The 24,105-nt window shown below is 39.2% G+C and overlaps 2 protein-coding genes across 8 annotated transcripts in view; one reads left to right on the top strand and one right to left on the bottom strand.

The window, feature by feature from the left end:
- Positions 1-1,440: 1,440 nt before the first annotated feature.
- Positions 1,441-23,952, bottom strand: LOC123617846 (uncharacterized). Its single transcript, XM_074357998.1, has 3 exons — positions 23,942-23,952; positions 22,751-23,482; positions 1,441-15,691 (listed from the first exon to the last, which is right to left on the bottom strand). The coding sequence occupies exons 1-3, from the start codon at positions 23,950-23,952 to the stop codon at positions 15,667-15,669; spliced, it is 768 nt and encodes a 255-aa protein (XP_074214099.1). The 3' UTR covers positions 1,441-15,666.
- Positions 23,288-24,105, top strand: part of WAC (WW domain containing adaptor with coiled-coil) — a 76,080-nt gene continuing 75,262 nt past the window's right edge. For 2 of the 7 annotated variants that reach the window (XM_074358026.1, XM_074358021.1), the window contains exon 1: positions 23,510-23,995. In XM_074358026.1, coding sequence (XP_074214127.1) covers positions 23,955-23,995 — 41 coding nt within the window. In that variant the 5' untranslated portion in view covers positions 23,510-23,954. Of the gene's footprint in view, positions 23,422-23,505; positions 23,996-24,105 lie in introns of those variants that run through there. The other 5 variants (XM_074358028.1, XM_074358023.1, XM_074358024.1 and 2 more) reach the window with 4 other exon arrangements.

Below are 24,105 nucleotides of genomic sequence, written 5' to 3'. Positions count from 1 at the left end.
TGGATTGTGACGGGATGGAGGAATAAATGCACTGTGTTAATTCACTGAGAAGGCAGATTGCCTGCGAAGGCAGCTAGTATTGCTTAAGCTAACTAATACACCCCCTCTACTGACATAAAACCTCATAGAACTTGGGTTAGTCTGGACCACATCCATATTAAATCAGATCTGTGTATTATTAATAATAACAGGTTTATGAAGTGCTTGTTCAAAGTTCTTAGGTACCTAAGATAGGAGGGCAAGGATTATTATAACTCTTTTATAGTCAGAACAAACTAAAATTCAAAAACTGTATGTGCCTTTTCCAAGTACACTAGGAGAGACCAACATTCTTGTACTACAATATATTTTTCACAGAAGTATGTCTTATAATCCTACTGCAACCCCCCCTCCAAATCTGATCTATTAATTCATTCATTTCAGGCTTGTTCTACAAAAGATGCAAAGTGATTATATTTCAACTAGATCCTATATATTAAAGGGTTTAGCTAAAGGAGATATTATACAGAGAAAGTCTGATAACTTTCTGGAATTATCCTTAGTATGAACTACTGGATGGTTTTGACTAAAATAACACATATATTCAATAAAAATTTGTTAACCAAAGCAATACATTTGTACTGGGAAATTTACTAACAAAAATATGAATTTTATATTTTACATTTATTTTTGTCAAAAAACAAAATATTTGCTTCAAAACAAGTAAAAGGTGTATTTTTAGAAAAACCACCAAATTCACTTCTTTAATCCTCTATTATTATGAAATGTATAATACTGAAAAGTACATAAACATATGTACAGTTTAATGACTAATTATAAAGCAACTATATATGCAACCACCATCTAGGTCAAGCAATAAAATATTTTCAGCACTCTAGAAGCAGTTGTCTTCAACACAAAGTTCACTCACTATTAGTTCAACATTAATCTTCTGAAATCATAAGAATATGAATTTTCCACAATTGTATTGACTCAAGAATTGAAAATGAATATGGGGGGAGGGTAACAGCTCAAGTGGTTAGCACCTTCTTACCATGCATGAGGTCCTGGGTTCAATCCCCAGTACCTCCTTTAAGAATAAAGAAATAAACCTAATTAGTTCCTCCACTAAAAAAAAAAAAAAAAAAAAAAGAGTGTGGCTGAGGGGCCAATTAAAAAAAAAAGAAAATGAATATGGAATTTGTTTTTTAGCAGATTTAAACCCATAGCAAGTTATTTGCTTTTGATAATCTATTTCCACTTGTCAAGACGTTATTCTTCTGAAGGAAGTGAACATCATGTTGAAGGTACTGATGTCCTCAGAAGGAGAAACTGACGTGACCTGTATGATTATTAACTTTGTTTTTTTTACTACATGAACATCATTCAGGTTTGAATTGCTTCAGTAAAAGGAGATGCCACGATTAGCCCAAATTAAACAATTTAAAGCACAGTATGACGTATGTTCAAAAGAAGAGACTTTATTTCCGTATTTGAGAGCTGGATTAGACTTAGCTATGAGTAACAACAAATACAAAATGACAGTGGCTTACCAAAATAGCAGATTAGTTTCTCTCTCACATAAAAATTTGGAGGTCGTTTCTCTAGGGCCGCTATGCCTGTCCCCGGTGCCAGGAAACCATACTGCTAACTTTTGATCTATGATCCTCAGCACATGGCTTCCGCCTCACAGTGCAAGATGGCCATTCAAGCCCCAGCTGTCACATTCATGTTGTGGCAGAGGAAAGACAAAGGCAGAACGGCCCTTTCTGTTTAAGGATATTTCCTGGAAGTTCCGTGCACTATTTCTGCTAACATCCTAATAGACATGATCTGGTCACATGGCCACATCAAGCCACAGGGAAGTGAGGAAATACAGTCTTCTAGACAGAGATGAGCCCCACTAAAAACCAAGTGGTCTACTAAGAAAGAAAAGAAGAAAAGGTATTGGCAGAAAGTGTCTTTGCCACAGAGGGCTTTTATATTTGTAGTGTTGCATAAGTACATTTATTCACTACATAAACAAGTCAATATTCCTTTGAACAGGAAAATGACATTCATGTAGAAAAACATCAAGAATCTATTTTAGAATTTTGCAAATGAAATCTAATTTTTCTAGATGTTGACTTAAGATGGCCTTTTTTTTTGAAATCTTTATATTTCTGATGAATATTCCTTTTTCTAGAAGTATGCTTTGTGATGTAAGAAAGAATGAAAGCCAGGTGGAAAACAGCATTTTAAAAGGAGGGAACTCAGACCCCACAGTTGCATACTACCTGGCAAGCAGTCAACACTAAGGTAAGTTTGGAACCCTGTGGGTGGGGTCATATGTCCCTACTGGGCTGGGCTGCAAGGACACGTACCTGCTTGTCTGTGCGAAGGGTGCTCCCTACTGCAGTGTGTTTAATGCAGTGGCCTAAATGCACATAATACAGGTCAATGGTGAGCTTAAAAGAATATTCCTCCATAAGTCATATCATCTTGAAATGAATTAATTAAGAGATAATAGACATTTACATGAGTGAAATTATCATAACATTTCCTTAAACACTGCATGAAAAACTGGGTACCATGTTAATTCTATCAGAGGTTGGATTACATCACATATCTTATGACTTCCTTGATCTAACTTCCAGGGATTCAAAATCTGGACAAAATACCTGAAAATGCGTATTTGGAAGACTTTGCAGAAGTGGATCCTATGATGTTCTGATGGCGCCTTAGAATCTGTCAGGAGAGGGTGTTGACAAGGGGGTATTGGTTCCTAGCAGCAGGAGCCAGAGAAACCCTACTTTAACAAGAAATCATTGCAAAAAGTATTAGAAGTCCCTAGAGTTCACCACATTCTTATAAGCAAAGTTTGCTTTACCAAAGACCCCTGAATTATGTAATTGTTCTAAAATTTAGGAGACTGGGGGGAGGGTATAGCTCAGTGGCAGAGTACGTGGGTTCACACACAAGGTCCTGGGTTCAATTCTAGTACCTGCTTAAAATAAATAGATGGATAAGCAAACAAACAAACTAACCAACCAAACTAATTACCTCCCCCCCAAAAATAAAATAAAATTTAGGAGACTATAAAAGGGCCCCTGAAAAACCACTTAAAGGCTTTTCCTCTGCTTTGATTCAATAGCTGGAGGATAATACAGAAGCCTCTGAGATGGTGATAAACTTTCTTTTTTTTTTTTTTTTGAGAAATGTTGCTATTTTCTGTAGTTCTTAACATTCTAAAAAATTTAAAAAAAACCCATTCATTCGCAAGAAAAGTGTAATGGGTAAGAAATAGACAAAATGATGAACAGTTTTCAAAATAAGAATCAGCTTTCCCATTAGAAAAAAGCTGCTTACCATTCTCTTAGTGTTTTATACTGTTTTGCAAAAAGAAGTTGGCAGAGGAAAGTTTGCATTGCAAAATAATCTGGGTAAACCAGAGATCTGAATAGGTAAAGCCTGGGCAAGTGTTACCACAGCACTTTCACTCCCTGGCCGAGGGGAGTTGCCTCATACATTCATTGGATAACTGGTTGCTTCTGTTTGAGGGGAGCTTCCTGGCACAACAGAATGCTTCATCTTGGATCCAGCCTCTATGGTAATATTACCAAGGTCGCAGAAGAAAGTAAAGCCTAAAATGCGGGCCTAGAAGCAATTGTCCATCAGACTAAGATTTTAATCTGTGTGTAAATGAGCATACACAGAAGTAGGCAGTGCGATGCAAATTGCACTGAGTATCGTGGTTTTGAGAGCAGGGATTGGTTAGTATCTTGGTACGTTAGTCATCTGTGCTGTATGTCTTATTATCCATTTCACACGAGACATATGGTATTATAATTCAGATTGTACTTTCAGTTATGTGGATAACAATTCCTCATGTAATGTTTTTTCCAATTGTGGTAAAATTTACATAACAAAATTTGTCATTCAAACCGCTTTTCAGTGTAGTTCTGTGGCACTAAGTGCATTCACATTGTTGTGCAACCGTCACCACCATCCACCTCCAGGTTTTCATCATCCCATACTGAAACTCTGTACCCATTAAAACACAACTCTCCATTACCCCCTCTCCTCAGCCACCGTTAACCTCTATTCTACTTTTGGCCTCCATGAATTTGACTATAATAGGTACCTCATATAGTGAAATCATACAAAATTTGCCCTTCTGTAACTGGCTTATCTCACTTAGCATAATGTCTTCAAGGTTCTTGCATGTTGTAGCCTGTGTCAGAATTTCCTTCCTCTTTAACACTGAATAATATTCCATTGTGTGTGTGTAGAAAATATATTCTTAATCCATGTATCAGAATAGACACTGAGTTGCTTCCATCTTTTGGCTTTGGGGATAATGCTTCTATGAATATTGGCGAACAAGTATGTTTCTTCTGGGCATAAACCCAGAAGTGGAATTGCTGGATCAGATGGTAATTCTATTTATAGTTTTTTGAGGAATCTCCATACTGTTCTTCACAGTGGCTGTACCATTTTACTTTCCTACCAGCGATGCACAAGTGCTCCAGTTTCTCCATATCCCCAACAATGTTGTTGTTTTTAAACAACAGCCATCCTAGTGGGTGTGAGGGAGTATTTTATTACAGTTTTGATTTGCATTTCTATAATGGTTAGTCACGTTGAGCACATTTCCATGTGCTTATTTGCAATTTGTATATCTTCTTTGGAGAAATGTCTATTCAAGTCCTTTGTCCATTTTTTAATCAGATTTCTTTTTTGTTGCTGAGTTGTAGGGAGTTCTTTATATATTTATTCTAGATATCAACCCCTTATCAGAGATATGACATCACGTAAGGTTTTCAGGGGTAATTAAGTCTGCAATAATGGCTGAGTAGCAGTAGAAGGCTCACTGGGGGTGAACAAAAGCTTTGTGTAAGTGAATGAAACAAACTAATAATCAGGTTTCATTGTGGGAAGAAATAGTACAGGTTAGAAATCTTCAAATGCCCAAGTAAAGTGGTTGGGTTTTTCACTTTTTTTAAAAAAAATTTTTCACTCTTTTTTGTTGTTGTTAGGGGAGGTAATAAATTAGATTTATTTATTATTATTATTTATTTAATGGAGGTACTGGGGATTGAACCCATGACCTCCTGTATGCTAATCATGTGCTCTACCACTGAGCTATACCCTCCCCTCTGGATTTTTCACTCTTAAAGCGGAGTTCTTTTCCCTTTTTTAGAGTACAGGTGTAAAGTTACCTCAGGTTTTGCCCTATTTTTCTCAGATATCGACAACCATATCAAAGACCCTCCTGAGACAGATCAGTGATTCGTAGTAGACCAGTGTTTCTCAAATTCCTTTACTCAAGAACTTCACCATATTCACATAATATCTAATTTTTCTTTATTGTCCTGTTCATATAATATGTAACTTTTTAAATTGCTTTTCTTTAAATCAATTCAATTTTTTAAATGAAATTGATCTTAAAAGGAAACTTTAAAAGTCAGTATTGTAAGTGGAAAACCAGAATCAGGTGCCCTTCTGGCCATGGCAGATTTCTGCTTTGTCGTCTGGGACATCCCTTGCTGGTGGCCCTAGGTGAGCCGCTCTCTCCCTGGCAGGGGGTCCAGTTACCACAGCCAGTGTGCTGAGGTGGGGCTCCTTGCTGAACACAAGGTGCTGCTCAGTGGATGGTTCACCCTTGTACACCTTAGTGCCCAGGGAGAAGAAATGGGCGATGGTGGAATAGTATTATCTCAAATGATTTTCTGTACCACACTTTGGTAAACATTGCCCTAGTCTAGAAAACAGTTCTTAAGATTTTATTCTTGAGGGAGAAGCCACAGATTCCCCCATGGAATCTCTTCTGTTTATGTGAGGGAAAGAGAAAGGGGGGTTAGAGGCCCAACTGACCCGGCTGTCTGTTGTCTGAAAGTAATTCTTTATTTTGGTAGTTTGCAAAGTTTGTGGTTTCAGGACTCCTTTACATCCCTAAAAATTATTGAGGGCTCCCAAGAGCTTTTGTTTATGTGGGCTTTATCTATTGATATTTACCATATTAGAAATTAAAACCGAGAAAATTTTAAAATGTTTATTAATTCATTTAAAATAATAATAAACATGTTTACATAAATACTTTTATGAAAAATAACTAAATTGTTCAAAACAGAGTGGCTTTGTTTGCTTTTTTGTAAATCTCCTTAATAGCCAGCTTAACAGAACTCAGCTGTATTCTCCTATCTGCTTCTGCAGTCTTTCGCAACATCACGCACCGTGTAGCCACAGGAAGACTGCGCTGTACACTCAGAAACGAGAGTGGAAAAGTCAAATGACGTTTTATTATTATGAAAGTTTTGACTTCACATATCTTTTGAAAGGATCTTGCCCACTCTCAGATCACACTTGAAAACTCTGCTTTAATTCATTTCAAGGTAGAGTGGTGGGCTGGTTGAGAGGGTAGATCCCAGAGTCAAAGTGCCCCAGCTCTGTCGCTTTTATTATCTGTGTGACTTTGGCCAACTAATTGAACTGCTTTGTGCCCTAGTTTTCTTATCTGTGAAATGAAGATAATAATAAGGTGATAAAGATAATGATGCAATTAGGAAAATAAAATGTAACCTTGAAAGAGACGTACACGTAGGTGCTCAGTCAAGAACTGGAAGTTCATTATTTTTATTTCTTAGTTTATATGTGAGATTGAACATTTTTAGTGTATCAGCCATTTGTATTTCTTCTGACTCATCTATTATTTACCTTTCTTGAGTTGTCACTCTTTTTACTAATATTAGTTCTTTACATTGTATACATGTATTGATTATTTTATGTATTGCAATTATTTTCTCCAATCCATAATTTCTTTTTTTATATTTTAAAATTTATTCATTTTTTTTTTAACATTTTTTACTGATTTATAATCATTTTACAATGTTGTGTCAAATTCCAGTGTTCAGCACAAATTTTGAGTCATTCATGGACATATACACACTCATTGTCACATTTTTTTCTCTGTGAGTTATCATAACATTTTGTGTATATTTCCCTGTGCTATACAGTGTAATCTTGTTTATCTATTCTACAATTTTGAAATCCCAGTCTATCCCTTCCCACCCTCCACCCCCCTGGTAACCACAAGTCTGTATTCTCTGTCTGTGAGTCTATTTCAGTCCTGTATTTATGCTTTGTTTTTGTTTGTTTTTTTGTTTTTGTTTTTTAGATTCCACATATGAGTGATCTCATATGGTATTTTTCTTTCTCTTTCTGGCTTACTTCACTTAGAATGACATTCTCCAGGAGCATCCATGTTGCTGCAAAGGGCATTATGTTGTCGGTTTTTATGGCTGAGTAGTATTCCATTGTATAAATATACCACATCTTCTTTATTCAGTCACCTATTGATGGACATTTAGGCTGTTCCCACATAATTTCTTTTAACTTTATTTGTGATACATTTTTCATCATTAAGTTTTAAATACGTACTTGTCAAATCTATCAGTCTTTTTCTCCATAACTTCTGAGTTTCATATCCTGTTAATCCTAGGGGAAAACTATTCCATATTTTAGCAGTTTGTCCTTTAATTTTTAACATTCAGAGATGTAATACAGTAAGAATCCATTCTGGGGTAGGATATGAAGAGGGAATCTAATTTTCTTTCCTTCAAGATGTGTAACTAATTGTTTCAACATTTTTTGAATATTCCATCACTTCGCTATCGATTTCAAATGTCTCCTCTATAATACCATGATTTGTTACAACCACGTGGATCTACTTCTGGCTATTTCATTCCATATAGTATTTGTCTTTTCCAGTATCCATAATGTACATTTTAAAATTACTTTTGCTTTTTGGTAAATTTTAATGTATGTTATGAAATGCTCCCCCTAATCATTCTCCTTTCTCATGATTTTGAGTTTTTTATGAATTCATTTATTAAGATAAATTTTGCTATGAATTTGCCAAATACAACATTCACTTCCCCAAAGTTGTGATTGTGATTGAAATTGCATTACATTTATGTATTAATTTGGAAGCACCGTCTGACCCTATACAATATTAAGTTTTCCCATACAGGAAATTAAACAGCTTTCAATTTAGTCAGATTGTTTTATGTTCTTCAGTAAACCCTTAAGATGTTCTCAGTACAGGACTTGGTACTTCTTTTAAACATATTCTTGGGTATAAAATAGGATATTCTATAAAGATCTGTCTGTAATTACCAACCTCAATCAGAATAAAACTGTAAGACAGATGTAAGACTATGCTTGTGAATTTTCTTCTGTACAATATTTTCATCTTGCCTCATCTTGAAAAACAGAAGGTATTCAACATTTACATCCATCAAGAATTAGATCATTTTACATTGGTTAACATGGATGATAAACCTATCGGATCGATTAAATTTGTCTCCCTAAGCAAGATAAAGTATTTTAGTCAAAAGAAAACTTTACCCGAAAAAAAAAAAAATTAATTAAAAAAAAAAAGGCTCTACCCACTCTCGCCACCTTTATTCAGCATACTTTTGGAAGTCCTTGCCACAGCAGTCAGAGAAGAAAAAGATATAAAAGAGAACCAAATAGGAAAAGAAGGAGTAAAACTGTCATTGTTTGCAGATGACATACTATACATAGAAAATCCTAAAGATGCTACCAGAAAACTACTAGAGCTCATCGATGAAGTTGGTAAAGTTGCAGGATACAAAATTAATACACAGAAATCTGTTGCATTTCTATACACTAGCAATGAAATATCAGAAAAAGAAATTAAGGAAACAATATCACTTACCATCGCATCAAAAAGAATAAAATACCTAGGAATAAACTTACCTAGGGAGGCAAAAAACCTGTACTCTGAAAACTGTGACAGTGATGAAAGAAACTGAACATGACACAAACAGATGGAAAGATACACTGTGTTTTTGGATTGGAAGAATCAATATTGTTAAAATGGCCATACTACCCAAGGCAATCCCCAGATTCAATGCAATCCCTATCAAATTACCAAGGGAATTTTTCACAGAACTGGAACAAAAATTGTTTTAATTTGTATGGAAACACAAAAGACCCCAAATAGCCAAAACAATCTTGAGAAAGAAGAATGAAACTAGAGGAATCAGGCTATACTGATCCCTGATTTCAGACTACAGTAAACAAAACAATATGGTATTGGCACAAAAAAACAGACATATAGATCAATGGAACAGGATAGAATGTCCAGAAATAAATCCATGCACTTATGGTCAATTAATCTATGACAAAGGAGGCAAGAATATACAATGGAGAAAAGACAGTCCCTTCAATAAGTGGTGCTGGGAACATTAGACAGCTACAGGTAAAAGAATGAAATGAGAACATTTTCTAACACCATATACAAAAGTAAACTCAAAATGGATTAAAGACCTAAATGTAAGACTAGATATTATAAAACTCCTAGAGGAAAACATAGGCAGAACACTCTCTAACATAAATCATAGCAATATTGTTTTAGATTCATCTCCTAGAAGAACAGAAATAAAAACAAAAAGAAATAAATGGGACCTAATTAAATTTAAAAGCTTTTGCACAGCAAAGAAAACCATAAACAAAATGAAAAGACAACCTATTGAATGGGAGAAAATATTTGCGAACAATGCAACCAACAAAGAATTAATTTCCAAAATATACAAAAGTTCATACAGCTCAATATCAAAAAAACAAACAATCCAATCAAAAAATGAACAGAAGATCTAAATAGACAGTTCTTCAAAGAAAACATACATGTGGCCAACAGGCACATGAAAAGATGCTCAACATCACTAATTATTAGAGAAATGCAAATCAAAACTACAATGAGGTGTCACCTCACACTAGTCAGAATAGCCATCATCAAAAAGTCTACAAACAATAAATGCTGGAGATATGTGGAGAAAAAGGAACCCTCCTACACTGTTGGTGAGAATGTAAATTGGTACAGCCACTATGGAGGTTACTTAAAAAACTAAAAATAGACTTAAAATATTATCCAGCAATCCCATTCTTGGGGATATATCTGGAGAAAAGTCTAATTTGAAAAGACACATGCACTCCAATGTTCATAGCAGGACTATTTACAGTAGCCAAGACATGGAAACAACCTAAATGTTCACTGACAGATGACTGGATAAAGAAGATGTGGTGCGTGCGTGCGTGCGTGCGTGCGTGCGTGCGTGTGTGTGTGTGTGTGTGTGTGTAAAATGGAATATTACTCAACCATAAAAAGGGATGAAATAATGTCATTTACAGCAACATGGATGGACCTAGAGACCATCATGCTAAATGAAGTAAGCCAGACAGACACAGACAAATACATGATATCATTTATATGTGGACTCCAAAAAGAAAAGATACAAATGAACTTATTTACAAAACAGAAACAGACTCACAGACATAGAAAACAAACTTACGGTTACCAAAGGGAAAAGGAGGAGGTGGGATAAATTAGGAGTTTGGGACTGACATATATAAATAGATAACCAACAAGGGCCTACTGTATAGCACAGTGAATTATATTCAGTATTTTGTAATAACCTATAATGGAAAAGAATCTAAGAAAAGAACAGATTTATACATAAGTATAATTGAATGACTTTGCTGTAACCTGAAATATTGTAGATCAACTATACATCAATTTAAAAAAATGAAAAAAAAAATTAGGCTCTAATCTTCTACCTGGATCTGGAAAGAAGTAAGAAATAAACTCCCTGATTCTAATACATTGAATCTCAACTGTGTGCATCATCAATCACTTGGAGGCCCTATTAAAACAGAATTTGCATTCTAACAAGTTCCCACGTGGTGCTGATGCTATTAGCCCAATGACTACACTTTGAGAACTATTGTTCTGATGCAATAACCTTGGGAGAGAAAGTCCAGTAGCCACACTGAGATGGACATAAGAAGTGATGGTAGAGAAGGCACAAGTCAGATCTCTGATCACAGTAAGATTTTTGTTTGGCCTTATATTCCTTTAAAGCTATGACATTTTCTTCTGCATTTAAGTTTTGTTCATATCTCATATATTTTCATATGAAGTGTTCTAGTTTTTCAATCTGTATACCATTTGTAATCTGTACAAAATTTGACTTCTGCTATGATCCAATAATTGTGCAGTAGATTGCTTGGAAAATTAGTAAGCAACTTAAAAAAATTATTTGTTCATCTACGTCAAATATTTATTGAGCATCAACTACAAGCCATATGCTTGGGATACATCAGTGAGCAATGGAGACAAAGCGGGCAAGAGATACGCAAAAAATATAGTAAGTAAATTGTATAGCATGCTGGGATGTGATAGGTGTTATAGGTAAAACAAAAACAGCACAGAAAGGGGAATGATAGGTGCAGGTAAGGCGGCTGTAATTTTAAATATGTTGATTAAATTAAGCTCCACTGAAATGAAATTTGAGCAACAACTTAGAGGAGGATATGGAGTGGAGTAGAAGAGCTTGTGCAAAAGCCCTTAGGTAGTAGTATGCCAGAGTATCTGAAGACTGAGGGGGGCACTGGAGCAAGTAGCGGTAGAGAATTGGAGATGAGGTTAGAGGGGTAAGGAGGGCATATTCATGTAGGGCCTTCAGAGGCCACTGTTATGACTTTAGGTTTCATTATGAGTGAAATGGGGAGCTACTGAAGAATTCTGAGTGACACAATATGGTATATATTTTTTAAAGCATCACTGGCTGTTATGTTGAGCATAGACTACAGGAATCAAGGGTAGAAACAGAAATCAAGAAGTAGGCAGCTGAGCAGCCATCCAGGCGAAGGATGATTGTTATCTTGCTTCGGGGGTGACAATGGAGAACTGAGAAGTAATTAAACTGGTTCTATTTCAAAGGTAAAGCCAACAGAATTTCTTGATAGAATGGACACGTAATGTAAAGGAGGGAAATCAAGAATGACTAAAATTGACACATGAAGGAGAGAATTAGCATCAGTGAAATGAGGATGACTACTGAATTAAGTTTAGGGTTGAAGATCAGGAATTTGGTTTTGGATATAAAGTTTCAGGTGTCCATTTGACTTCCAAATGGAAACATTGAGCAGGCAGTTAGATATAGGAAACTGGATCTCAGAAGTCAAGGTTAGTTATAAATTTGGGAGTTGTCAGCAAATAAATGGTTTTGAAAGCCGTGAAACAAGATAGGACTACCAAGACATACAAATGGAGAATGGACTGAGCCCTCTGGCACTCCAACGTGAGGATATCAGGGTGAAGCACCAGACCAGTAAAGGAGACACTGGTACTGCCGGGAGAAAACAGTGTGGTGTCCTGGAAATCAAGTGAAGAAAGTGTATCGTGGAGGGAGTGAGCCACTGTGGCAGATGTTGCTGTTAGGTCAAATAATATTAGGATTGAAGACTAACCACTGGAGTTGGCATATAGGGGGTATTAGGGACCTTGGCAAGAGCAGTTTTGGTGATGGGGTGAAAGCTTGGTTGGAGCAGGTTCAAGTGAGAATTAGAAGGGAGGAATCTGAGACCAGTGTAGACTATTATTTCAAGAAGCTGTGTCGCAGAGGAGAACAAAAAAATGGGACAGTAACTGGCAAGGGAAGTGGGGTCCAGTTTTGTACTTTTTTTTTTTTAAAGGAGAGAAATAACAGAATGCCTGAATAGTGGCGGAAATAATCTTGTATGGAAGCAAAAACTTGTTAATGTGGGAGTGAAAAGGGAGAATTTTTTAATCAGTGTTGCTGAGTAGGTGAGAGAGAATGGGATTTTTAGTACAGGAATCAGAAAACTCTTTCTATAAAGGACCAGTGAATTTTTTAGACTTTGTGAGCCACACATGATCTCTGTTGTATATTCTTTCCCACTTCCCAACCATTTAAAAATATAAAAACAAGGAACAGTATTTGGCTTAAAGGCTATAGTTTGCTTATCCCTGATCTAGTACCCAAAGATATTGATTTTAGATAAGAGTGGAGACAATGTGTAGTTTTTGTAGAGTAATAGGCTGGAAAGCAGAGTACATGAGTTCAAATGCTGATGGGTAGATATAGTGGCAGGAGTTCTTTTTTGACTGTTTCAATTTTCTCCAGGAAATAAACAGGAATAGTTATCACTGAGGACAATACTAGGAGTAGAAAGTACCAAATATCCAAAGAGGAGAATTGTATAAACTAGTTGTGCAAAAAAAAAGGGATAAGTGAATAAATTTTGGAGCAAATATAATTTGATTGCCTGGCAGCATTTTCGGATCACCTGCGGTTTGTGTTCACAAGTTAAAGTGAGAACTCTTAACATGCTTTCATTTTTCTTCAGTCATGTTCAGCTACATGGAGCCAGAATGAAGTAAATGAACATTGATTTGAGTTATGGTTTTGCCAGGTGAGTATGATGAATCAAGAAAAGAAAAGAAAAACCCAAGGGAGTGATCAATAACTATGGAATTTAAATGGGGTAAAGAAGGGAAAGAAGGGTGAGGGGCAGTGCAACAGCGATAGGATCAATATACTGGAATTCTCAATGAGTTTGAAGAATTGTTGAGAACCAGATATCTAGAGGGGGTGAGCTGGAAAAACAGGAGGTGATGGGTTAGAGAAGGGGATGTGTGATGTTGAGAACATGGAGGGTTTAGTTACTGGTAATAAAAAGCCCAACTAGGGAAACATCAAGGGAGTGACTTAGGTAGATGAAGAGAAGAGATGTTGAAAAAGAATGGAGCCAAAGTATTAGAAACAGCATCAATGTGCATATTAAAATCACCAAGAATTAAGGCAGGAGCATTGGAGATACTGACAACGAGCCAGAAGTTAAAATCAAGAAATGAAAGTAGCCTTGGTCAACTTCAAATTTTATTGCACTGAGATCTTAAGAAGAGCTTTTAAGATTACTAGCCTTTGAAGTTCACTGAGGTTTTCTATGTGGCCAAACTTGTTTCATATTTGGAAATGCTCCATGGGCATAAGATAATATGAATTCCCTACTTGGAAGATACAAAATTATATTCATAATTACGTTTCATTAGGTTGTTCTCAGTGAATATGGAGAGGTCAATTAGGAGGCCATTGTATAGACAAAAGATGGTGGCTTGGATGAGGCTGGTAGCAGCAGAGATAAAAGGAACAGGACAGAGTGAGAAATAGCTAGGAAATCAAATTACTAATGATGAATTGCATATAGCATATAACAGAAAAAAATGACAAGGATGCCTTCTAGGATTCTATACAAAATGTGGATGATGATCTAGCAGTATCATTAAGAACATAGACTTGACAGAAAACAAACTTATTGTTACCAGCTGGGACAGGGGGTGGGGAGGGATGAATTGGGAGTTTGGGATTTGTAGATACTACTGTATATGAGATAGATAAATAGCAAGGACCTAATGCATGGCACAGGGAAATATACTCAATACCTTGTAATGGCCTATAATGAAAAGGAATATGTAGGTATAAATGAATCACTATGCTGTAGACCAGAAATTAACACAACATTGTAAATTGACTATACTTCAATTGAAAAAAAACAAAACAAAACACAGATTTGAGAAGTCAGGACACCTTTGCTCAGAGTTAGCCTTACTTACATGGTATGTGATAGCCACGAGTTATTCGACCTCTCAATTTTCTCAGCATGAAAAGATAATATGTGAGGTTCTTATGAGGATTAAATGAGTTGATGAATGTAAGGCACTTATTTAGCCCTAATGGTGCTGAGCTCTCAGTGAGTGTGAGCTATTCTTAGCCTTTGTTGATAGGAAACATTCAAAGATGACCCAGTTTGAAAGGCGAGTGAACGAGCTGAGTTTTGTACATTTCAAAGATGCATTTGAGGCATTCACATGCAGGTGTGAGGTAAGTGAGCAGTTGGATATTCAGGTCTGGAACTCAGGAAAAATATCTGGGCTAGAGATACAATTTAGTGAGTCATTTGTGTATAGGTGGTAACTGTATACAGAAACCATAAGAGTAGATAAGAGTGCCTGGAAAAAAAATAGGAGAGAGACTGATTCTCTTTTTTGAATTGAGATAACATTTACAGCATAAAATTCACCATTTTAGTGTAGAATTTAGTGACTTCCAGTACATTCACAATGTTTAAATTTGAACATTTTCATCACGCAACAAAGAAACTCTGTATCAAGCAGTAACTCCCCAACTTTAACATCTCCCTAGTCCCTGGCAACTAATAATCCATCTCTATGGCTCACTTATTCTAGACATTTCACATAATTCCAATCAAAATGTTAATGTGATTGGTGTCTGGCTCCTTTCAATTGGCATGGTTTTCAAGGTTGATCCATGTTGTACCATGTATTTTTTGAGAAAAAAAATGGGTAGTCACCTCTCTGCCTTGGCAGAGTTCCAAGTTAAGCAAAATAAAGGCAAGCCCTTTGCACTAGTCCTTCAGGGAACCACCAGACAGGTCAAAATAAACTACCACAATAATTTGAGAACAAAATCCAATCTGCTCCCTCTGTGACCAAGAACCTACTCTAGAAATGCAGATTGTTGTCTTCAAAACTGCCACTGAGCTGGGGATGAGAAAACGGGACCAGGACAAGTTTAAACGACACAAATTTTTCTACTGAGATTAAATCACCTTTTTCTTGATTAAGTGTTTTCCTAGTTATTTCAAATGTTTGACTCGTTTCCATAGTTCACATAAATTTGATTCTGACAGGTTGTGCTAATTTATTTGCTGTTTATACGAAGGGATGGGTCCTTGGGAGTTCTGTATTCACCATTTTTGCTGATTCACCTCCAAGGGACTGATTCTTGAAGAACATCAACATCTGGTAGTGAAGATGAGTCTGTAACAAGGAATGAGAGGAGATGTCAGAGAAGAAGCAAACAAGAAATGTGATATACTACAGAAGCCAAGAGACAATGGTAATGCAGAGAGTAGCAGCTATCATTGTCAAATATTCTGAGATCAAGTAAGAAAAAGACCGAAAAATGTTCACTGGACACAGGTACACAGAAGTCATTTGTGACCTTAAGACTATTTTCCAATGGGGCGCTACTGGTATTTTAAGTAGGACAATTCTTAAATGTGAGGGATTGTCCTACACATTGCAGTGTGTTAGGCAACTCTGACAACTAAACACCAAAAGCACTCCTGGCCCCCGCCCCCAAGTCATAACCAAACATATACAAGTGAAAACCAAAAACCAAAAACAACTGCTCCAGGAATCCCGCTTCTGGGCTTATATCCAGAAGGAACCCTACTTCAAAAAGACACCTGCACCCCAATGTTCATAGCAGCACTATTTACAATAGCCAAGACATGGAAACAGCCTAAATGTCCATCAACAGATGACTGGATAAAGAAGATGTGGTATATTTATACAATGGAATACTATTCAGCCATAAAAACCGACAACATAATGCCATTTGCAGCAACATGGATGCTCCTGGAGAATGTCATTCTAAGTGAAGTAAGCCAGGAAGAGAAAGAAAAATACCATACGAGATGGCTCATATGTGGAATCTAAAAAATAAATAAATAAATAAAAACAAAACAGAAACAGAGTCATAGACATAGAATACAAAATTATGGTTGCCAAGAGAGCAGGGAATGGGAAGGGACAGACTGGGATTTCAAAATGTAGAATAGATAAACAAGATTATACTGTATAGCACAGGGAAATATATACAAGATCTTATGGTAGCTCACAGCGAAAAAAAATATGACAGTGAATGTATGTATGTTCATGTATAACTGAAAAATTGTGCTCTACAGTGGAATTTGACACAACATTGTAAAATGACTATAACTCAATAAAAAAAAGTTAAAAAACAACAACAACAACAACAACTGCCATACATTTCCAAGTGCCCCCTGGAGAATTAGCACTACCTGTTGATGAACCACTACATCAGGAAAATGTATTTCGGTGATGTTATGAGTGGAGACGTTAGACTGCCTGAAATACGAATAGAGGAATGACAAATGAAACCACTGAGGTGCCAGAGACAAGTCTCACTGGAAGTTTGGCTAAAGAGGTGTGAGAGAGCATTAAGTGGGATCAAGGAATGGTTTTTTTTTTTTTTTTGATATAGGATTGACATATTTAAAAAGCAATCAAACTAATCCAGATGAAAGGAAGAGTCTGAGTATACAAGAAAGGGACAATTGTTTAAGTATAAAGTAACTGCAAGGGTGAAAGGAAAGCCTATGCGAAGGAAATGGCCTTAGAGATAAGGCTTAACCCCTGTTTTGAAACGGTGACTTAAGGGCAATGCGGTGTATCCTAACTTGTTCTCTCCCTTCCTTGCCGTAGAGACTATTCCTAACACAGTAGCCAGTGTCACTTCTCTGCTCCTAACTCTCCAGTGTCTTCTCATCTGTCTCAGAGTAAAAGCCAGCCTTCTTAAAATGGCCTATTAGATCCTTCATGACCTGCTACCCCAGCCCGTCCTTTAACCTACTTGACTTCATTTCCTAATACTTTCCCCTTCAGTTGCTACGTTTCACCTGCACAGCTTTCCTTACCATTCTTGAACACAGCAGACATACTCTTGCCTCAGGGCATTTGCTTTCTACTGTTCCTTTGCCAGGAACACTCCTCTCCCTTATGACCTTTAAGTCTTTGCTTAAATGTCATCTCAAACACCACTCTATTTAAAATACTACTCCTAATCCAGTACTTCCAATCACCCTCCACTTCTCTCCATAGCACTTACTATTTTCTAAATTACCATATCACTTATTTATGTCTGTCTCTTCCCACTAGAATATAAGCTCCAGGACGGTAGATATTTTTGTTTGTACTGTTCAGTTACGTATCCCCAACACATAGTGGGTTCTCAATAAATTGCTGAGAAAATAGAAGGGTAAGTTGAGTGTATGTATATCTGCATATTTGGAGGCAGGAAAAAATTTCCATTTGGTGGCTTCAGTTTAGGAGGAAGGAGGTGTTATTTTCTGAAAGTGAAGGGGAGGTAGTAAAGTGAGAGGGACAGGTTTGAGGAGAGTGGAAGTTTGAGAAAAATTTTGGAGGAGATGAGAAAGCTGAAGAGAGAAATGTAAGACTGCCTGGCTGTACTAAGGGTCCATTTGATTTGGTGATCATGAGATTTTAGTGGAATCAGTGTATTCTGAAGTCCACTCAACAGTCTTCAGCAGAGTGCAATTGCTTCCAGGTACTGAAGAAAGTGAATTGTTGGGTAATCTCAGGCTGAAGTTTTGCCAGAGGCCAAGGGTTTAGGGTATAGTTTTCAATCTTGGCTGCATTTTATCATGTATCACTCAGAGAAATTAAAAAAAAAAAAAAAAAAGAAAAAGAAACAGACAGTCCAGTTTGTCAATCCAGATCTTAGCTCTACTGCCAATACACGAGTCAATAAGAATCCCAGGACCTGCTGATCATACTATTTACATTATTATCCCAGCTTACAAGGATACACCATACATTGAGATATGGTGCTCTCCTGAAGGTTTTTACTCCCCCTTTCTAAACCATAATTCTTGTTGCAGTTTTCCTATTTTTCCACATGGTTGAATGAAAGCCACACATCACAAATCTGAGAACACAAAGGGTCACCTTTTAGTTATGTGCTGCAGTTACCAAAAATTAAAACTCCATAGGAGCAGAGACCAAGTTAATTTGCTTAGTACTATGTTCCTAAGACATGATACACGGAAAGTCAGCAATGCTGTTTTTGAATGGATGAATGATATTCACCAGCAGTGGAGCACGTATGTGCCATGTACTGCTAAATTATTTACATAATTTCATTTGCTTTTTACAAACAGTCCTATACCCTATCAAGCCAATTTTAAGAGATAAGGAAGCATAATCTCTGAGATTTCAGTAAAATGCCCAAGTTCACACTGCTAGTCAGTCAATGATGTAGCCAGAGCTTTGTATTAGGTCATTCTGATTCCCAAACCCATGCTTTTAATTACTATTACTTTGCAAAGTTTAGAGAAAGGCAAGGACAGAGGGAAAAAAAAAAAAGATAGAAATGAAAAGAGGTTGATAAAATTTCAGGGAATACATTTTTATTTTGTGACCCCTTAAAAATTCCAGCAAAACCACTTGAGGATGCCACTTTTTGATTCTTCCTCCACCAATAGGATCACATTAAAATTAGTCACCTACAGCTTCCGGGCTGATAGTTCTCCCCTGTATTGGCTATGTTAATTTACTGGTTGAAATATGGGTCTTTTGCACATTTACAAACTTGAGGTCTCTCATTAGAAAGATGTAAAAGTCTGCATAAGATTTGCTATAATGCAAATTTATATAAAATTTCAAATGTTATATTTTACCTGTATTAGGAATAATCCAGTGTTTTGCCATTTCATTTCTGACAGCAGGACTGGATTTATAATTCTATTGTTCTTTTAGAGACCAAGCAAAAATGAACCCATATGCCTTTTCCTCTTGAGAATTACAGTATTTTGCTATTTTCTTTGTATATATTTTTGTAGGCAAACGTCCTTTCACTCAACAAATATTTATCTGATTGTCACATAGAGCTTTCATTCTAGTGGGAGACAACCAATAAACAAAACACATTATATGGCAAACAGTATGAGAAAAGTTTAGCAGGGTGAGAGAGAGAGATAGTGGTGAGGTGCTGTTTACATAGTTCTCACAGTAAAAACCCTTCTGATGAGACTTGAGAAGAAATGATAATATGAGCCAAGTAGGTATCCAGTGGAAGAGCAGTCAGGCAGAAGAGCACTAGTGCAAAGGTCCTGAGACAGACATGCTTGGTGTATTGGAGAAAAAGGGAGGACAGAGTGGTGGGAAAAGAATGAGTAAGAAAAAAGTCTCTGGATATGAAACCAGAGGTCATGTGGGTGGGAGCGGTTCACACAGGGCCTTGTAGACAACGCTAAGAACTCTGGCTTTCATTCTGAGTGAGATGGGATGCCATTACTGGGCTTTAAGACAGGAATGATATTGACTAGCAAAGGGATCACTCTGACTGCTGTGTGACTGAGTAGACAAAGTGGAACAAAGTATATGAGTGGGAGATCCATTAGGAGGCCTTTGCTACAGTCTAGGTATAAGATGGGGGCCTGGACCAGAGTCAATCTGACAGAGGTGGTGAGCAGAGATTGGATTCTGGGTAGATTCTGAAGAGAGTATTGGTGGGATTTCCTGATGGAGTGGATGTGAGGTACAAAAGAATCAAGGAAGACTCCAAAGTTTTTAGTCTGGAAGAATGGAGTTGCCATTTCATGAAATAGGGAACACTCGATCAGGATTTGTTTGGGGAGAAAAATTAAGAGTTTGGTTTACCATATACTAAATTTGCAATGCTCACTAGACATTCAAACAGCGCTGTGAGTGAGTCCAGAGTTTCGGGGAAAGGTGTGGGCTGGAGATTCAAATATGTGTTTCATTTAGCCAGAGTTCTGGATGGGATTGCCTAGGGAGAAAGAACAGAGAGAAGCAATCCAGGTTGTGAGATTTGAATTCCGGGGTACTCTAGTGTTCAGAGCCTGGAAAACAAGGAACGAAAGTCATCAGCTGTGTCAAATGCAGGTTGAGCGAGATGAAGCCAAAATAAAACTAGATTTAAGAACACGGAGGCTATTGAAAGGCCTAAGCTTCAGTTTCAGTGGAGTATTGGGATCAAGTCTGATCTGTAGGTTCAAGACAGAGTAGAAGTGGAGATGAAGTTTTTCTGTACAGGGGGGCAGATCAGAGCAATGGGGTAGTATCTGCAGGGAAAAATGGTCTTTTTTTTTTTTAAACACGGTAGCTATTAAAATATGTTTGTAAGTTGACAAAAGTGATCAAATTGAGAGGGTGAAAATTTTATAAGGAAAGAGGACAATTCCAAGAGTAAAATGGATCTCAATGGAAAAGTGGCAATTTTGGTCTTAAAGAGGAATTTTGACAATCTAGCCCCAATTATTGGAGGCTAGCAGTGTACTCAGATGGAGGAAGGTTGATAGGTGCAAGGGTGGGAGTAGGCTGGACTTGGTACTGATTTCTGATTCCTTTTATTTTCTCAGAGAAACAAGAGCCAAAATAGGAGGACTGGGATGTACTGTCAGCTTTCGAAGATGGTAAACAGCTATTTAAAGGGGCAGGGTAAAGGGATCAGGGAAATCAGCCTCAGGGGGTGAGGACACCAGAAGCTCATTTCAGCGTTTAGCGTGGCTGTTATGTTTTTCTCAAGCATGCAGCGAATTGTGCAGGGTGTGGTTCTGTGAGATAATGGAGAAAGAGAGAAGGGAAGGATCAAAGGTATTTCCAAAGGATTCTTAAGGACAGAAAATGGAATCTGAGGCAATGAGATGAGATTTTAAAAATGGGTGTAGCCCTTAGACGTGACCTTTAGTAAATAGTCAATTCTCATTATCTGAAGCAGCTGTGTTCTACAAAGTTGCCTTCAACACAGAACTGCTCCTAGGTGGATAAACACAGGGTTAGTTTCCTAAGATACTGTGGTCACAGTTTCGTCAACTGATCAATACAGAACTTTATGTCTGTTTCTGTTTAGACATCTTATTTAATATATAGTTGATTCATTAGCCCTGAACTCATCATGGCCAAGAGCACTAATGAGAAACCTAAACGAACCTGAGGTAAGACATGTTTTCTCCACAAAGAACATCACAGCCTTCTTGTTCTTTGAGATACTATGTAACACTTCAGCACTATGCTTGAGGAGCACTTAAAACAGGAAAACCACCAATAAAAAGTATAAAGAAAAAAAAAAAGCTTAAAATATGACAGTGCATATGGTGAAAAGCACACTTGTTCACTGAGTTGAAATAGTAACGCAGGGCTTTGCCTTCTTTAACCTCAGCAGGGCCTGTTAAATTTTTCAGTGCATGTCCATGAATGCTGTGGATATTGATTTTGGGATTACAAGTAAATTTCAGTGAGTAGGTGAATTCACAAATATGGAATCTGGAAATAAGGACTGGCTATAGGACAAGTTGAGCCGACATCTAATTATTAAACTCTAATTATTAAACAAGAAATTAGTAATACATTTTGCTGCTAGCTTTCAAAAAGTTTTGCATGAGACTTACATATTACTTTTTGTACTCTTTCAATCTGATGTTTTGTCCTCAATGTATTTGTTACAAAAGTGTTGGAAATTGCACTTAAAAGACTATAGGTGTTTGGGTTTTTTTTTCTTAGTTACTGACAGCTTCGGTAAGCCTTTGCTGGTTCTCGCCAACAGCAATCATCTTAACATTTGGTAGGTGGATGTGACAATTAAGGCTACACAATTTTTTTTTTTTAAATCTTTTTCAATCAGTTGTGATTTCACGGCCTTTCCCCCTCATCATTCCATCTCTTCAGTAGGGCAACAATAATGTAACTGGTTGGATACTAAATAAATCCGTTTTTATACTGTTTTTTTGGAGGCATCTTATTTCTTCTGATTTCTTTCCTATTTTGCCTTTTTCTCCTAAGTAAATGGCTATATACCTCATAGTTTATTACAATCCTTTTCATTCAGTGTTGCCTTACAAGGATTTTAGAGCAAAGAGAAAACCACCTGAATACCACCATCCTCAAGTAAAGCTGAATTCTGGGGGGTGTATTTGTCGTCCCCCCCCCCCCCCCAATGTGCCAGTGTTGCTGTCCCTGTAGTAATCTAGAAAACTGAACTGGCAGCAGTTTCCTTTAGCATTCCCTGTGCCTTTTTTCACATGCAGGGCCTCCAGATGACTGGATTTGAGCGAAGAGGAACCAGGAGACAGAAAGATGTGAAATAAAGGAGAGGGTGGGGAGGTCGCGGGTGGGGGTGAAAAACATTTAACGAGGATGAGGCGCTTCAACATTTTTTCCAAGTAACCCACCCCCTCCGTCTCCAGGCTCATCAGATGTTTTAAATCACTGGCCCAGGCGGCGCTCCCCCTTGAATCTAGGGCTCCCCACCTTGCGGGGGCGCAGGCACAGGGCCTGCTGGCATTCCGCACAACCAGCCTCCGACGCACACTCGTCCCTCCCCGCAGGGGAAGCTCGCGGTCCCGCGGCGACCGGCGGCGCGACTTACTTCTAAAGGCCGAGCCGAGCTCCGGGCAGCCCAGCCCGCCCGAGGCCGGCCGCGCGCTCAGCGTCCGGCTTGAGGCAGGCGCCGAGGCCCGGCTTCCGGCTCCTAGGAGCGGGCCTGAGGGGGCAGCTCCCATCGCGGCTCCCGGAGGAAGCTCCCTGGCCACCGCCTGCAGGCCCGTCGTCCAACGAGGGGGCTCCCGACCACCCGGCCCGAGCCCGCTGGAGCGGGGGCGGCGGCCGGCGAGCTTCCCCGAGGCCGCCAGCCCGTCCCCGCGCCTCCGGGCGCACGCGCAGCAGCCTCCGTCTTCCTTATTTAGCCCGCGATGGCTCCTCGCGCGCGCCGCCGTCCTGCTCCCGCAGACGCCTCCCTCCCCGCGCGTCCCGGGGCCCTTGGGACCAGCCTCGGGCGGTTGCCAGAGCCGGACTGTCCCTAAACTGGAACGGCGGCGACCGGACGCGCGCGTGAGGACCAGCAGCGGCAACCGGAAAGGGCTGCCGGGTCGCGAGGAGGCGAGGCAGGCCTCGGAGGAAGAGGAAGGCCGGGGCGAGTCGAGGTTTGCCGAAGGCGGCGTTCCGGAGCCGCGCGAGGGTGGGAGAGGAGGGGCGCGGCGGAAACTGCCGAGGGTTGCCGAAGGCCGCCGCGGCCGAGTAGCCCGGATGTAGTTGGTGGAGCGGCGGCATCAGCGGCGGCGGCGGCGGCAGGAGGAGGAGGAGAAGGACCCGGGGCGGCGGCGGCGGCGGCGGCGGCGGGGGGAGGAGGGGAGGCAGGGAGGAGGCGGCGGAGCAGGAGGAGAAGGAGGCCTAGGAAACAGTAGCTCTCCGCCGGGCTGAGCCGGACGCGTCTTCTTGCCCCCCTCCCCCCGTTTCGCCGCTGCCCGGGCTTGAGAGTGAGCGTGGTGTCGGCCGAGGGAGATGGCCCGGGAGCGCCGGCGCCAGTAACGGGGAGGTGCTGAGCGTCGCCGAGGGCGCGCTGGGCCCTGGTGCCGGTGCTGCCGCCCGCCCACCGCCTGCGCTCCCGCCGGCCCGCCCGCCCGCTCTAGCGGCCGCTCTCCCCCCTCCCCGACACACGCTCACAGGCCGGGCATTGATGGTAATGTATGCGAGGAAACAGCAGAGACTCAGTGATGGGTAAATTGTCTTTTCGTTTCGGGCCGGGCGGCGCGGGCGGGCGGGCGGGGGGCGGCGGCGGCGGGGTGGGGGGGCTGTTCCTCCTTATCGGGAGCTGGCCGCGCCGCCAT

Source organism: Camelus bactrianus, chromosome 35 (assembly GCF_048773025.1).
Source record: "Camelus bactrianus isolate YW-2024 breed Bactrian camel chromosome 35, ASM4877302v1, whole genome shotgun sequence".
Taxonomy (NCBI): domain Eukaryota; kingdom Metazoa; phylum Chordata; class Mammalia; order Artiodactyla; family Camelidae; genus Camelus; species Camelus bactrianus.
Note: the sequence above shows the minus strand (reverse complement) of the source record. Positions and strands in the feature narration are given on the sequence as shown.

Coding starts and splice junctions, on each gene's coding strand:
- LOC123617846 (XM_074357998.1), bottom strand. Junction 15,692..22,750: donor TGTGCCTGCGCCCCCGCAAG/GTGGGGAGCCCT, acceptor TCCTTGTTACAG/ACTCATCTTCACTACCAGAT.